The 17,937-nt window shown below is 39.6% G+C and overlaps 1 protein-coding gene across 1 annotated transcript in view; it reads left to right on the top strand.

Moving 5' to 3' along the window:
* The window catches only part of LOC107573527 (uncharacterized), a 49,170-nt gene extending 33,124 nt beyond the window's left edge, over positions 1-16,046 (top strand). The window contains exon 7 of the mRNA XM_016259956.1: positions 15,945-16,046. Within this exon, the coding sequence (XP_016115442.1) occupies positions 15,945-16,046 (102 nt within the window). The remainder of the gene's footprint in view (positions 1-15,944) is intronic.
* Positions 16,047-17,937: the final 1,891 nt, after the last annotated feature.

Below are 17,937 nucleotides of genomic sequence, written 5' to 3'. Positions count from 1 at the left end.
TGTTCGAAAAACACATTATTTTTCACATATTTTACATTATTACAACATCTCTCTCCCCAGTCTGGCATGAACGGCTCAAATAGTTCCTGTATCAAATGAAGGCCCGCCTTCTGAAATACGAAATGTGATGTGATTGGTTAGCTGGGCCAGTGTGTGCTGTGATTGGCAGCACTGGTCGGGAAATGTCATGCCCCTTACCATAGCCTCCTGCTAGCTTTAGTGTAAATATTGCATCAATATCAAATCAATTTGAGCACGATTTAAACCCGGGTGATTGTAACCACTCTTAAGTTCGTCTGCCTTGGGAAAGCTAGCGTGTCTCCGACATAGTGATAACACTCGTTGCCTTCTCTAGTGCAGCTCAACCAGGTCTCGTCCCATTCGTCGATATTTGTGATATCACAAATCCCGGAAAATATGTGTTGTAGTCCAAACGCGTTGTTCGTTGTAGTTTTTGAAAATGTTCAATAAAATATCTCCTTTTGAAGTGGACTTTGAGCTTTGTAACTTTGCAGATCTTTTTTAAGCTCAAACAGCAACATTACAGACTAACTAAAGTTGAAAAAGTGAAAAAGCATAATAGGGACCCCTTTTAAAGGTAAAGTGTTCACTGCAAAATTCAGCAAAAACACATAATATTATGTTTAAAATATATCACAATATATAACTTATTTACTAAACTGTTGTAAAAAAAAATCACATTTAAACTCGTGATATTCGGGACAAAATAATCTCTCGTGTAATACTGCTCTCCCTGATCGTGTGATAACGTATTATATAAATATGAGACAAAAACTCAAACGGGCATTTTTTGCACCAATATCTTGAATTTTAGGGCATAACTGCATTTTTGGAGTTGTTCCCCTGCATAATATTTGTCAACAGTGAACTATATAAAATGTAAGATGATGTACAGGTCTGGGGGCGGGGCCAGTGCGTTAACTGTGTTCAAATATTTAATCATGTTATTTTTTCATAATTAATTAAGTTAACGTTTTAAACTGACAGCCCTACTTTAAATGTGACAATGTTATTGGCCGACAACAGTCCATGATGTTACTACCTGTGCAACCGTCAGAATAAAAGGGCACCTGTTGTACATCATCAACTTCTTTAGCCTTGTTCAGACTGTCGGTCCAAATGCGATTTTGGTTCATTTCCGATTGGAATCCGATCTAAATGATTGACTGTCCTCACTGTGTATCGCAACTGTTCAATTCTGATTTGTGTGTCCATGATGCTCTTTCATTATTCTCAGTATCTACATTTATATTTAGTCATTTAGCAGATGCTTTTATCCAAAGCGACTTACAAATAAGCACAATGGAAGCAATCAAAATCAACAAAAGAGCAATGATATGCAAGTGCTATAACAAGTCTCGGTTAGTTTAACGCAGTACACGTAGCAAGTTTATTTTAAATTATATAATAAGTAAAAAGAAAACAGATAGAATAGAGTAAGCTAGTGTTAGAGGCCTTTTTTGCTTTTGTTAATTGTATAAAAAATAAAAAGAAAACAAATAGATAGAATACAAAAAGATTAGAGAAGCTAGTGTTAGTTTTTTTTTAAGAAAACAAGCAGTTAGTAAATTAATAGAGTGCAAGTCTAAAAGGGACCATTTTTTTAAAGAATAGAATTAGAATAGAGAGTGCTAGAGTTAGAGGATCAAATAAAGAAGGAAGAGATGTGTTTTTAGCTGATTCTTGAAGATGGTTAAGGACTCCGCTGCTCGGACTGAGTTGGGCAGGTCATTCCACCAGGAGGGAACAGTTAATTTAAAGGTCTGTGAAAGTAGATGTTCACTTGCAGAACGCAAGCTTCTAGAGGGCACATAAGTCTGAAGTAATGAATTGAATGAATCTGCATTGGTTTCTATGGCAATGACGTTGCGTTTGTATGCATACACTAAAAACAACAATAACAGCAATACAGTTTGCAATACAGATGTTGTCTTATAACATGGCGACATGTTGCCGTTGTGCTGGATTATAATAACAGATAATAATATTACATCTTATGAGGCAGTGGCGGCAGAAATGTAGGAAGTTGCATTCATGTGAGATCCTCTGTAATGTGCACTCCCAGGAATTTAGTGTTGCTGACTCTCTCCACGGCCGAGCCGTCGATGGTCAGTGGGGGGTGGTCAACAGAGTGTCTCCTGAAGTCCTCACAACCTCCTTTGTCTTACTCACTTTGAGGGACAGGTTGTTGACACCGCACCATTCAGCCAGCTGTGCCACTTCCTCTCTGTAATGTGTTTCATCGTTGTTTCTGATGAGGCCTACCACAGTTGTGTCATCAGCAAACTTGATGATGTGGTTGGAGTTGAATCTGGCAGTGCAGTTGTGAGTCAGCAGTGTAAAGAGCAGCGGGCTGAGCACACAGCCCTGTGGGGCACCTGTGGTCAGTGTGGTAGTGCTGGACGTGTTGCGGCCGACATGGACTGACTGAGATCTTATAGCTAAAAAATTCAGGATACAATTACAGAGGGGTAAGTTGAGGCTCAGCAAGTTTAGTTTGTTGATAAGCTGCTGAGGGATTATTGTGTTGAATGCTGAGCTGAATTCAAACAGCATTCTAACATAAGGGTCTTTCTGTTCCAGGTGAGTAAGAGCGAGGTGGAAAGTGGAGGATATTGCATTGTCTGTGGAACGGTTTGGACAGTTTGCAAACTGGAATGGGTTCAGCGTGTTTGGGAGACTGGACTTGATGTGATGCATGACTAACCTCTCAAAGCACTTTATCATGATTGGGGTTAGTGCTATGGGATGATAGTCATTCAGGCAGGACACAGGTGACTTCTTTGGTACTGGAATTATAGTGGTGGATTTGAGACACGTGGGGACGACTGCCTGGCTCAATGAGGTGTTGAAGATATTTGTTAAAGGTTTTTTGATGCGAAAGTTTTCCTTTCTCTTTGGAGTGTTACAAGCTGATTGTGAATAGATAAGATCCCTGAAGTTGCAAAGTCTCTAAAGTCTCAAATCCAAAGAGAAATACTTTATCAAAGTTAAGACTCTGCCACACCCCCTAAAACGGCTCGTTCTAACATGCCCCCACATATCTACCTCACTATGTGGAAATATTGGGCCAGTGTGTGCTGTGATTGGTTAGCTGGGTCAGTGTGTGTTGTGATTGGCAGCACTCGGCGCCTGGTCAGGAAATGTCACGCCCCTTACCACTGCTTGAGCTTCAGTGTAAATACTGCGTCAAAATCAAATCAATTTGAGCGTGATTTAAAACCGGATGATTGTAATCACTCTAAGCTTGTCTGCCTTGGGAAAGCTAGCGTGTCTCCGACATAGTGATAACACTCGTTGCCTTCTCTAGTGCAGCTCAACCAGGTCTCGTCCCATTCGTCGATATTTGTGATATCACAAATCCCGGAAAATATGTGTTGTAGTCCAAACGCGTTGTTCGTTGTAGTTTTTGAAAATGTTCAATAAAATATCTCCTTTTGAAGTGGACTTTGAGCTTTGTAACTTTGCAGATCTTTTTTAAGCTCAAACAGCAACATTACAGACTAACTAAAGTTGAAAAAGTGAAAAAGCATAATAGGGACCCCTTTTAAAGGTAAAGTGTTCACTGCAAAATTCAGCAAAAACACATAATATTATGTTTAAAATATATCACAATATATAACTTATTTACTAAACTGTTGTAAAAAAAAATCACATTTAAACTCGTGATATTCGGGACAAAATAATCTCTCGTGTAATACTGCTCTCCCTGATCGTGTGATAACGTATTATATAAATATGAGACAAAAACTCAAACGGGCATTTTTTGCACCAATATCTTGAATTTTAGGGCATAACTGCATTTTTGGAGTTGTTCCCCTGCATAATATTTGTCAACAGTGAACTATATAAAATGTAAGATGATGTACAGGTCTGGGGGCGGGGCCAGTGCGTTAACTGTGTTCAAATATTTAATCATGTTATTTTTTCATAATTAATTAAGTTAACGTTTTAAACTGACAGCCCTACTTTAAATGTGACAATGTTATTGGCCGACAACAGTCCATGATGTTACTACCTGTGCAACCGTCAGAATAAAAGGGCACCTGTTGTACATCATCAACTTCTTTAGCCTTGTTCAGACTGTCGGTCCAAATGCGATTTTGGTTCATTTCCGATTGGAATCCGATCTAAATGATTGACTGTCCTCACTGTGTATCGCAACTGTTCAATTCTGATTTGTGTGTCCATGATGCTCTTTCATTATTCTCAGTATCTACATTTATATTTAGTCATTTAGCAGATGCTTTTATCCAAAGCGACTTACAAATAAGCACAATGGAAGCAATCAAAATCAACAAAAGAGCAATGATATGCAAGTGCTATAACAAGTCTCGGTTAGTTTAACGCAGTACACGTAGCAAGTTTATTTTAAATTATATAATAAGTAAAAAGAAAACAGATAGAATAGAGTAAGCTAGTGTTAGAGGCCTTTTTTGCTTTTGTTAATTGTATAAAAAATAAAAAGAAAACAAATAGATAGAATACAAAAAGATTAGAGAAGCTAGTGTTAGTTTTTTTTTAAGAAAACAAGCAGTTAGTAAATTAATAGAGTGCAAGTCTAAAAGGGACCATTTTTTTAAAGAATAGAATTAGAATAGAGAGTGCTAGAGTTAGAGGATCAAATAAAGAAGGAAGAGATGTGTTTTTAGCTGATTCTTGAAGATGGTTAAGGACTCCGCTGCTCGGACTGAGTTGGGCAGGTCATTCCACCAGGAGGGAACAGTTAATTTAAAGGTCTGTGAAAGTAGATGTTCACTTGCAGAACGCAAGCTTCTAGAGGGCACATAAGTCTGAAGTAATGAATTGAATGAATCTGCATTGGTTTCTATGGCAATGACGTTGCGTTTGTATGCATACACTAAAAACAACAATAACAGCAATACAGTTTGCAATACAGATGTTGTCTTATAACATGGCGACATGTTGCCGTTGTGCTGGATTATAATAACAGATAATAATATTACATCTTATGAGGCAGTGGCGGCAGAAATGTAGGAAGTTGCATTCATGTGAGATCCTCTGTAATGTGCACTCCCAGGAATTTAGTGTTGCTGACTCTCTCCACGGCCGAGCCGTCGATGGTCAGTGGGGGGTGGTCAACAGAGTGTCTCCTGAAGTCCTCACAACCTCCTTTGTCTTACTCACTTTGAGGGACAGGTTGTTGACACCGCACCATTCAGCCAGCTGTGCCACTTCCTCTCTGTAATGTGTTTCATCGTTGTTTCTGATGAGGCCTACCACAGTTGTGTCATCAGCAAACTTGATGATGTGGTTGGAGTTGAATCTGGCAGTGCAGTTGTGAGTCAGCAGTGTAAAGAGCAGCGGGCTGAGCACACAGCCCTGTGGGGCACCTGTGGTCAGTGTGGTAGTGCTGGACGTGTTGCGGCCGACATGGACTGACTGAGATCTTATAGCTAAAAAATTCAGGATACAATTACAGAGGGGTAAGTTGAGGCTCAGCAAGTTTAGTTTGTTGATAAGCTGCTGAGGGATTATTGTGTTGAATGCTGAGCTGAATTCAAACAGCATTCTAACATAAGGGTCTTTCTGTTCCAGGTGAGTAAGAGCGAGGTGGAAAGTGGAGGATATTGCATTGTCTGTGGAACGGTTTGGACAGTTTGCAAACTGGAATGGGTTCAGCGTGTTTGGGAGACTGGACTTGATGTGATGCATGACTAACCTCTCAAAGCACTTTATCATGATTGGGGTTAGTGCTATGGGATGATAGTCATTCAGGCAGGACACAGGTGACTTCTTTGGTACTGGAATTATAGTGGTGGATTTGAGACACGTGGGGACGACTGCCTGGCTCAATGAGGTGTTGAAGATATTTGTTAAAGGTTTTTTGATGCGAAAGTTTTCCTTTCTCTTTGGAGTGTTACAAGCTGATTGTGAATAGATAAGATCCCTGAAGTTGCAAAGTCTCTAAAGTCTCAAATCCAAAGAGAAATACTTTATCAAAGTTAAGACTCTGCCACACCCCCTAAAACGGCTCGTTCTAACATGCCCCCACATATCTACCTCACTATGTGGAAATATTTGGATAATGCAGCCCAAATGTTCACGCAAAGAAAGAAGGCGTGGTTTCAGTAACCGCAGTTAGTGTTGAAGCAGCATGTCAGGGAGACGCTGTGTGTTTCTAGGTGAAAGCAAAAGCACTTTATTTGGCCTTCCAGAAGTAGATGCATTTAGGAATGTTTGAGAGAGGCGGGGGATAGAGGAGCTACAATAATGTACAGTATTTGAAAAATAATGTGTTTTTTGAACATTAAAGCATGTCAACATATTCTGTTACACCAAATACACAAAATAATGATCTTTATAAAAGCATCATATGACCCCTTTAAGACATCCATCAGCTGTGCAGCACAGTCTCTCAGTACACGGCCAGGTATGTTGTCAGGGCCCGCGGCCTTATGTGGGTTGACCCTGGACAGGGTCTTTCTTACGTCAACTGGAGAGAGACAGAGCACCCGGTCATTTGGAGATGTGTGTAGTTTTTGTGCAGGTTTGTCATTTGTATCTCAAATCGTGAGTAGAAGTGGTCGAGTGCGTCTGGGAGGGATGTGTCATTGTCACTGGCCTGTGGCTGGGGCTTGTAGCCAGTGATGGTCTGAATGGCTTGCCACAGGGTCCGGGAGTATTTACTGTCACTGAAATTGTTGTTGATCTTTTTGAGCATATTAATGTTTTGCCTTATTGATGCCATGAGACAGATTGGCTCTTGCTGTTTTGAGAGCTGCCTTATCTCCTGATCTGAATGCTTCATCTTGGATTTTTAGCAGCCCGCGAACCTCAGCTGTCATCCATGGCTACTGGTTGGCTCGTGTGGTGATGGTCTTGGTGACTGTCACATCATCTATGCACTGCTTGATATAAGCAGTCACTGTTTCGGTGTACTCTTGTAAGTCTGTGTGATTGTTGTAGGTGGCTGCCTCTCTGAACATGTTCCAGTCTGTGTCCTAGAAACCGTCCTGAAGGGCTGAGTTAACATCGTTTGGCCATACTGTGATCTGCTTTTGAACACAATCTTTAAGAATTAGCGGTAAAGTGAGATTATTTGGAGACGAAGAGACGAGATTAAAAGACATAAAAGCACCATCTTTAGAACCCAGAGTAGCCACTGCGTCTGACTGCACCACCATCTTGGATCAATGCAAGTTGGCTTAGCAATTGTTGTATTTTACGACAACAGGACAGAGAAGGCATTCTGCGCTGCACTTAAAAAAAAAACCTTCCTGAGCACTGCATCTTGTGTTTTTAGATGCAACGACGTGTACCAAGATCTGCACCAGAAGAATTTTCATTGACAATATTCCCTATGACCATCACCCAAGCTTTCACATGAGAATGACCCAGGCACTAAAGACAGTGGGCGTGGCCATCAGAAGGAGACAGAAATCAAACCCATGGATGAAAGGCATCTTTAAAAAGACTCAATCTGCCATGCTTTTCTCTTAGAGGAATTTGCTTTTAGAAAGGAAATTACCTCTTTTAAGCCACTGTTGATGCACCCAGGAGAACTCCTTGTTCTTATCTGTGCACAAATGAGAGGAGAACATTATAGCATGCTATAAATTTCAGCGAGGTGTGTGGAAATAGTTGCTACTCCGTAGTGCATAAGATGTGTGTTTTGGCTCTGAAGAACAAAGTTGAATAAGTGGTGTGTCAGCCCTTCTTTTATGTCCAGGAGAGTGGCTGGCCATGCAAATTCCACTTGCCAACTTCTTTGGCCTTTTCTGAATACGTAAGAGGTGTGTGGGCTACCAAGAGGTAACCTCTAGTGTCAGTATTTTGACACAACAATGAAAGTGACTAAAAGGAAATGTATTATTATTAAAGCTACAAAAGGTATTCAGTCAGGAGTAGTAAGGTATTTTCTCTTTTTTTTTTGTTATTTAATGTTAATAACACTGACATTAGTGTATATATTAGGAAGCTGTCACTTTTGGACCTGGTGATACTTGAGTGAGGAAGGGAGTTGTGAAAGTTCAGTGCAAAGGACCTATAACTTTAAACAATTAGAAAGGTCTAAGGTTTTATTTTAAAATATCAAATTATTATGATAAAACCTGTGGCAGTAATTTCTGTTTTGTCAGAAAATCTTATGCATCCACTGAGAGACAAAAACAAAACACCCAAAAGGGTGTTATGAACATTAGTGAGTACACACATAATGTAATGTCTGTTTAATTCATACTGGTAGCCAGAGGACGCCTTAGAGAAGAAACTCCCCAAGTGAGACTCACAGACGTAATAGAACTTGTGACATTCCAGAAAATTCCATGGACAAAGGCATCCAGTTTTGTAGGTTTGTAAACAGGCTCATACAAATGCAAAACTGTATCGCACGCATGCTACTGTGGTATATTTATTAATCGCATGACTGTGACATGTTGCACTTTACAGCCCTGACCAAACCAGTTCCAGATTGTAGAGGTAGCTCCATGTTCAGCGACAAAATCCTCTTCGGCTTCATGTCTGCCTTGTGCTGTACTTGTTTTTGCTCTGCACGTGAGTTGCAGGCTTTATTGTTATTATTGTGGCAAGAGTAATTCTTTTTGTGGGAAGAATTTCTACCTGTATATCACCAATGATAAGATATAGCCCATCCCTAGTTGAGGCTGATTGTGTCTCAGAATCAGAACAGCTCCCCCGACAACAATGTCCAGCAAAACATCCGAATAGTCGAAAACCGGTGAAATATCGGGTGGTGTGTACTTCCGAATGTCCAGCAATTCGTCTCTGGTGAAACTGATTGCAGGGATATAACTAAAGACAGGACAAACTAACAAAAACATAAAAACAACTGCGGAGCACGCCACGGAGGCAGCCATCAGCGTCGGCGCCATCATGTCTCTTGGACCTTTGTGCTTTGTTTTCTTCTTCCTCCGTGGGCCGACTGAGAAAGTGGTCTTGAAGGGGTCATCGGACGCAAAATTAACTTTTACATGTTTGAACATAAATGTGTATTGGCAGTGTTTGTACACATCCACCCTATAATCATAAAAATCCACTCAGTATTTTTTTTAATCCCTATAAATAATATCCCCTTTCTAAAATCAAGCCGTTCTCAGCTTTTTGGCAGTGTGACGTCACACAGACCCAGGCCCCTCCTATGATTGTTGTTTGACACTTGTATTTTACCTTAGACCAGCCCTGAGTGAGCTGGAAACAGTCTTCCATTGTTTCGACGCCGGAGCAGGTGTAGACAAGAATTGTCTCCTAAGAGATTGAGATGCTTTGTTGTTGGATGTAATAATGAACATAGCAGTTGTTATTTACTCCTAACATCTGGGTCGCTGAAGATGCAGTGGATTACGTCATTCCAGACATTACGTTTGTTTCTGAAGGGAATGTGCCCCCGATCTTCCTAAATGCGTTTATGTTCGTGCAAATCATTCATGATCCAGCTTCACCTACAGAAGCGGGTATAAGGTTCTTTTATGAATCTTTGCAAATCGCTTTTCCTAAGTGCATAGTGTATGAGTGCATAATGTACTCAATCATGTAGTGTATGAATTATATAAGGTTATTTTGTCATTCATAATCAGAGTCTGATAGCCCCTCCCCCTTCGCTACATAATTAAAGCTGCGACTGTTGAGTGCATGAAGTGTCCAACATTCCACACTTTGTTTTTTCGGTTATTTAAAGGGGTCCTATTATGCTTTTTCACTTTTTTAATTTTAGTCAGTGTGTAGTGTGTATGTTTGGGCATAAAAAAGATCTAGAAAGTTACAAATCTCAAAGTCCACTCCAAAGGGAGATAAAAAATCAATTTTCAAGAACTACAGCAAACGGCTCGTTTGGACTACAGCGTTTGTTTTCCGGGCTTTATGATATCACAAAGCGGCTCATTAGAATTTCATTACAAAGAATTCCCGCCTACAGAAATTCGAACAGTTGGGGGGTGGGGAGGGGCGAGGTTAGAATGCTAGGTTGAGTGAGTGCATCAGACGAGAAGACGAAGAAGAGCTGCTGTGCTGTAGCGTCAAATTTTTAGCATGTCTAGAACAGCGGTTCTCATTTCCAGTCCTCGCGTACCCCCGCTCTGCACATTTTGTGTGTTTCTCTTATTGCTTCATACGTTTGTTATATTTGACTGTAAGTGCCCTGCGAAGTGGACAGTACCGGATATTCCTCCATGATTCCAGTTTGAAGGGAGCGAATATGTTCTATACAAAGGGCATTTAAGTGTGCGAGACGTGAATTTAAATTGTATTTATTTACAGAGGTATATTATGTCCCACTTCAGGCTTCTCTAGTAAGTTTCGTTTGTGTGTGAAGACGCTGCAGGCAGCGGCGCAGCGCAAATCTGTAAATGAATATTCCGAGAAGTGAAGTAAACTTCAACGGATTTCCCCTGCTCAGGGAGTAGGGAGCAATGGACACTGTGTAGAGACCATGCCAATCGGAACACAGTTCATGCACGGAGCTCAGGTGTGTTAACAAAGAGAGACGTGCAAAACATGCAGAGCGGGGGTACGCGAGGACTGGAATTGAGAACCGCTGGTCTAGAACAATTCTTACAAGTACAACACGACGTAGCTGGACGCCGCGGACAGACGCCGAATGCCGCCGCCGGTGTGCCTACACTCATAGAAAATATTGTATTTGAATTTTAAAGATGTGGCGCGACACTGCGCTTCTCGTCCGGTGTGCGACTGCCTGAAACGCTGTTTTTTTCACCTCAGTGCCCAAACGTCTTTGTTTGGGCTTCCGAAAGCGGATGATGTCAGGAAACAGTGGTTGCAATTTACTTTTTAACTCTGTTCCTGAGCATTATAACCCCAATTTGCTATTGTGTGCTGCGCATTTTACTGAGGACAGCTTAACACGAGTGAGAAGTGCCGAATTTGCCAAAAGCTTTTGTTGACAGACGGAGCAAGGGGGCGGGGCAGTACTGAAACACCGTCTAAGCTGTTCGCCAATCACAACGCACTGGGACAGCTAACCAATCACAACACATTTTGTTTTTCGGAAGGCGGACCTTCATCAAAGCTGGAACTAACCAAGCCGTTTGTGCCAGCCTGGGGAGAAAGGTATTTTAATAATGTAAATTATGTGAAAAATAATGCGTTTTTCGAACCACCAAGCATGAGAGCATGTTCTAGTACACCCCCAAAACAAAATCAAGACTTTGTAAAAGAGCATAATAGGACCCCTTTAAGTGCATCATCCGGGTAAAGTGCACTTTTTCTTTTTGGAATTTTCAGTGTGAACGTACTACTCGCTCTATTCATACTAAAAAACGTCATAGAATAGTGCATAAGTACGCGATTTGGGATCTGCCTAGTCTCATGAGAATTGCTCATCACCCCATGGAAGAGAGGGGAGGGGTCAGCAGAGCTCATTAGCATTTAAAGAAACATGCACTAAAATGGGTTGCTGTGTGCAGAGCTGTTTTTGGCTAGGTAAAAAGGGTGTTGTTTTACACTACCATTGAGAAATTTTAACCAAAGTACAGTGTTTCCCACAGACTAACACTTTACTTGTGGCGGCATATATATGCAAATTCATTCTCTGCCAGCAGGAGGCACTTAGAGCGGGAGAAATAAATGTTTCTCCGGTAACGGCTGTATACAAAGCAATGCTCCGCTCACAAATGCTGCTTTATCAGACATTACTTGCAAAATAAAAATAAAAATGACATCCAAAATTTTCTGAAGACAGTCGGTTTCCTTCACAAATAAATCAATGGATGGGAAACACTGAAAGTATGTTATAGACTGTTCATTAATCATATCAACTTGTGCATCCGATGACCCCTTTAAAAGTCTTGTATACTCAAAAAAATTAATCGTTGGTGCAACTTAATTTAATTATTAAACCCATTTCCATGCATTTGAATCATGTTATCTGAACTTAATCTAGGTAAATAGAACCAAAGAGCGAAATTCATCTTCAACCAATGAGATCAAATCATGTTTGTTTGAATTATCTTGCGGTTTTAACTTGTACACAACTTACTCTTGTTGTGCCAATTAATTTTAACCACTTAACAACCAGAAATGTTTTAACTGAACAACTTTATTTACTTTAACCAGCTTATAATTACTGATACATGTATTTTAATGTACAAATAAATAAAATGCTCTGAAGTCTTTCTTTATTCCAATTTCAAAAGAAAAAGACAACTACTGTTCAGTGCTGAGCTGTTTTCAAAAGTTTAAATAAACCACAATAGTATTTTTAAAGTTTCAGCTAGGTTGACATTTAAGTAATACAAAGAAACAAACTACAATGCAAAATACAAAAAAGAGGACTAACAATATTGATATTACAATAAAAAGATACTTTGTCAAATTGAAAAAAATCTGCTCAGTGTTAAGCTTAGAACAAGATAGAACAGGATCAACATACTCCAGCATCTTGTTCTTCAGGGCATGCACATTTGATGAAAGTCTGCATCCTTCCAGGCTGAAGAACATTTTCTGGATGATCTCAAATATAGATTTGAGTCCTCATGGGTAGCTAAGGTTAAAGGCATAAATGAGTCTGAATAACATGGCCACTGCCACGGCTGCATTCCTCAAAGAAATGAGAACGTCAACCCCTTCTGATCCACTGGGTCATGTCCTTCATGTCGAACAGTGCAGATCCCAATTACTGTCTGCTTCATGGCTTCTTTGGCAATCAACCAATCACAATCCTGTGCAAAACATACAAAATATGCTGCATTTGTATGACATCTAATATTTGATGCAGTACAGGAAATAGATGAAAGTGAACTAGATGGTGAAAGAGAGAAGCATTTGCTTACATTGTACTCCTTGGAACAGCTGTATATGGTCCTCATTCAAGCATACACACGATTTGAGGATGCATTCTCTTTGCACGTCTATGTTGTTAATCTGTAAAAAAAAAAGAATTTAACAACTTGCAATAAATGGCTATATCTGACATTGCAATATTGATAACCAAATTGCAGTGTATAACCAAGTATATACAAAAAAATAAAAGATCGGTGCGATTTCTTTTTCATGTACCAACCTGTGAAATGGGCTGCATGTTTTTTAATTGTTCAGCCAGTGACTGTCCAGTGGGACTGCTGTAAGATTTCACCTTTTTTCAGGGCAAGTCAGAATTAGATCAAAGAGAACATGCTGTAGGCTTTGCAATCAGGAACAACCTGCTGGGAAGTATTGTTCCTCCAAATTTGGGATCTGAATAAATCCTTTCAATGCAGCTCTACACTACAGCATGATAAGTCAGCATTATCAGTGCTTAGCAACCAACCCTGACTTACACTGACTGAAAGAGAACTTGTCCTTTGTTTCAGCTGTCACATTCTGTGTTACATCAACATACTAATGAATAGGTCTCACTTGGGAGCCCCAATCATTTAAAAAACAGACCACTGAACATTGGCGAGTGGAATTTGCAAGCCTAGCCACTCCTCTATACACACGGGTTTATAAGGCGGTAGCATGTATCCACTCATTCCGATTTTTGCTTCAGAGCCTAGTGGTTGTCATAGTAAACACTCATTCATTCACCTTGAGTAAATGGAAACCCTATCACTGGAGATTTTGTTTAAACTGCAGACTGCTTGAACAAAGAAGTGGCTTGGCACTCGTACATATTCATTGGCCTGTTTTTTACTACTCCAAAGTGACACCCCATACATCAGTATGTAAATGTAACATCTCTGTTGCTTCCTTCATGGAACAAGGGTTAAAAAACTAATCGAGAAGTTGTATGATGTTCTCAACATCGTCAATAGTGTCCCATCAAATCAGCCACAGTTTTTGCATGGTAACTTTAATGCTAGAGTGGGCACTGACCACAATTCCTGAGCAACTTGCTTGGGAAAGTGTGGTGTTGGCAGGATGAACAAAAGTGGGAAACGCCTACTTGAGTTCTGCTGCCACCAAGGTCAGGTCATTACTAACACTTTCTTTAACATAAAACCACAGGATAATGTTTCCTGGAGATACCCAAGAAGTAATACTTCGTTACAGGAATTAAATATTTTTGTGGGAGTATTAGTACTTTACTTGAGTTTTTATATTTCAGCCAACTTTTACTTTTACTCCACTACATTTCCTAATTAAAATGTATACTTTTACTCCGATTCATTTCCCCGAAGCATATTCGTTACTACAAAATAGTCAGAAGAACACGGACTGCAGGAAAACAGGTTTACGAATCAGTGGTCTGGCGTCTGCAAGTTAGACTCCTAAAAACACAGCGCACAACCGCAGATGATTTCATTTTCCACTCAAGTTGAGTCTGGGGTGTGTGATATACAGTGTATCTTCTGCGATGATAATATGGTAAGTGTTGTTGTAATGATGTGCGATCTGACATTATCGAGTATATCACCAAATCACACAAACAGAGACAGAGTGCATGCACGTGATTTATTAGTCTATTAAAACTCAAAATTCAAGGCATTCTAAATTGTAGACGGCAAAAATGCTTCTGTATGCTTTTTATATTTATATAATTTAATATAGTTAACTTAATCTATATCACACAAAGAGTTCCGTTTTTCTGCAGATATCAGCATGATAACAAATTTAATAATCATTTTATACAAGTTCAGTAAAGTTAGCAATAAGTGACTTGCGTTTTAGACATAATATTGCTTGTTTTTGCTCAATTTTGCCAACAAAAATAGTTCCAAACAAAGATCACAGCACTGTTTTGCGTCTCTGAGCAAAGGATGCTGTTTACTTATTGAATGAATCGGCTTTTTGAACGAATCGGTTGAATAAATGATTCAGTGATTCACTCATTAACACACGGTGCATTCCAAACGGGATATATCACCCTCCGAAGGGCACTTCGGAGTGAAAACAATCATGGCCGCCATATTGAAGGGTCGTTCCAAACCGAAGTGCTCAAAACTGGACACTTTAAAGGGCCCTTCGGAATGAAGGATTTCGAAGGGTACAACTGATGGACACTTCGGGCTCCCATGATCCTTTGCGCAGATTCTTTGCATCATGACGGCGCCTCCGTGTGGGCATGTGATGATGATGCAGAAGGGCACTTCAAGAAACAGTTGTTTGGTCCCCTACACCTTTCAACCTTTCGAAGCTACTCCGGAGGGTAAACTCTTTGAAGGGATTAGGGCATAGGGATGAGCCCTTCCAAATGGAACGCAGGGAGAGTCAAATGCTTTGTTCCTGAATGAATTAGCCATTTGAACGAATCTGTTGAATCTCAATGACTCACTCATTATCAGTCACTTGCTGTCACCTACTGGTGGCTTTAATTTCACATTTTGAAATCTTATTTTTTTCTTGTTTTAAAATAATTTAAAATATCAGTATTCAAAGTTTTATGTTAAAAACAAAACATTATTTATCCATCTGTAACTGTAGGTTAAATGCATCCATGTCCCTTCTGAGATACATTAAACTGTAGTCATGAAACTCTAGATGGCGCAGGCTGACGGGTTGTTAACGTAACTGATGATATTCAGAGTTAAACGACTTGGCACAAGCTGATTGGTTCATGCTGCATATGGAGCCAATGAGCTTACTGCCTTGCATTTATATGGCTGGCTAGCATTCACTTGAAATTCCTGCATGAAACCCTTCACCTTCCCCAGCTCCACCTGTATAGATCTGCTACGGGTTATTTTATATGCCATTTGTGCAGCAGCAGTATGTCTTAAATACTCACGGCACCGTATCGCCGTATGCATTGGCAGTAGCAAGTTCCTGTAATTGCTTGCAGCAGCAATAATCTACAACTACAGCAATAACCCAACAGCAGCAGCAATTTAAAAAAAACAATTTTTCTAGTCAACTAGTAGTCATTCATTTTAGCCATTAGTCGACTTTTTCAGCATCTGGCGAAGCTGATATATTGGAAGGTTATTTGCTCAAATCTAATTTTTGATTGTAAAGCTGTAGTCCCTCTACTGAATTATGACCTATCGTTGTTTTGTTTGTTTTTCCAGTTTGGTCGGAGCTGGTTGAACTTGATGGCAGTGCTGACCAGCATGTGGAGGCTGGTGTGTCCATCGAGGTGGTTCCTCCTACACCTCAGAGCAGAGCCCTGAATACGTTTCACATTTTGAAATCTTATTTTTTTCATGTTTTAAAATAATTTAAAATATCAGTATTCAAAGTTTTATGTTAAAAACAAAACATTATTTATCCATCTGTAACTGTAGGTTAAATGCATCCATGTCCCTTCTGAGATACATTAAACTGTAGTCATGAAACTCTAGATGGCGCAGGCTGACGGGTTGTTAACGTAACTGATGATATTCAGAGTTAAACGACTTGGCACAAGCTGATTGGTTCATGCTGCATATGGAGCCAATGAGCTTACTGCCTTGCATTTATATGGCTGGCTAGCATTCACTTGAAATTCCTGCATGAAACCCTTCACCTTCCCCAGCTCCACCTGTATAGATCTGCTACGGGTTATTTTATATGCCATTTGTGCAGCAGCAGTATGTCTTAAATACTCACGGCACTGTATCGCCGTATGCATTGGCAGTAGCAAGTTCCTGAAATTGCTTGCAGCAGCAATAATCTACAACTACAGCAATAACCCAACAGCAGCAGCAATTTAAAAAAACAATTTTTCTAGTCAACTAGTAGTCATTCATTTTAGCCATTAGTCGACTTTTTCAGCATCTGGCGAAGCTGATATATTGGAAGGTTATTTGCTCAAATCTAATTTTTGATTGTAAAGCTGTAGTCCCTGTACTGAATTATGACCTATCGTTGTTTTGTTTGTTTTTCCAGTTTGGTCGGAGCTGGTTGAACTTGATGGCAGTGCTGACCAGCATGTGGAGGCTGGTGTGTCCATCGAGGTGGTTCCTCCTACACCTCAGAGCAGAGCCCTGAATACACCCACTCCTCAGAGCACCTCAGAGAGAAAAAAGCTGCTCAAGCCAAGCCTCTCTTCCCAGCGCACCACCACTCTACATCAGGTCAACAGCGTAACTGCAGAATGAAGAATTCACTGCTGTGGCTCTATTTCAGTGTTTCTCAAACCTGTCCTAGGGACCCCCAAAACAGCACATTTTGTATGTCTCCCTGATTGGTTACACCCATTTCAGGTCTTGTAGTCTCTGCTAATGAGCTGAAGAGTTCAATCAGGTGTGTTTGATGGGGGAGACATACAAAATGTGCAGTGCTGGGGGGTCTGTAGGACAGGTTTGTGAAGCACTGCTCTTGTTGTTATTAAAGGAATAGTTCACCCAAAAATTTAATTTTGCTGATAATTTACTTGCCCTCAGGCCATTCAAGATGTAGATAAGGTTGTTTTTTCGTTGGAACAGATTTAGAGAAATTTAGCATTGCATGGATGGACCTTGAATGAGTGAAATAATTAAAGTGATTTAGATACATCATTTAGATTAATAATTTAATTAGAAAAGTATAAATACTCTTCTTATAACTTATATACTCTGTTTTTTCTTTTTTGTTAATTTATTCTTTAATATTTGGTTACATGTTATTTTTAGTGTAATTATACATTTAAGTACTGAGTAATATTAATTAACTACATGTGCTTATTATATGGTTAGGGTTAGGATTAAGGTTTGGCTTACTTGCATGCAATTATGGATGATTTTTTTTGTTATTATAAAAGTAAGTACATGTAACAAGGTCACCGTAAAATAAATTGTTAGCTAATATTTTTGTGCATTTCACACAGAAAGGAAAATGGATCTTTGTATGCCATCACATGTATATTGCCAGAAAGTTGATCTGCCCTCAGTAAAAATAGACGTGCAAAATATGCAAAGAGGTGTTCATTTACACACAATCTTATGATTATTATAAAACCAAATTAGTAATTTGTTTTATTTAGATAAAAAAAGGCAATTATTTATTTTGAATGGCATACAACATAGATTTAATCATAATAAAATTATTTCAATATGTAATTTTTATTTTATGTTTTGCAATTAAATAAAAAAAAAAAATGCA

This window comes from Sinocyclocheilus grahami, unplaced genomic scaffold, assembly GCF_001515645.1.
Source record: "Sinocyclocheilus grahami isolate Dianchi unplaced genomic scaffold, SAMN03320097.WGS_v1.1 scaffold1968.1, whole genome shotgun sequence".
NCBI lineage: Eukaryota > Metazoa > Chordata > Actinopteri > Cypriniformes > Cyprinidae > Sinocyclocheilus > Sinocyclocheilus grahami.
The sequence above is the reverse complement of the archived record's forward strand: the minus strand, read 5'-3'. Positions and strand labels throughout refer to the sequence as shown.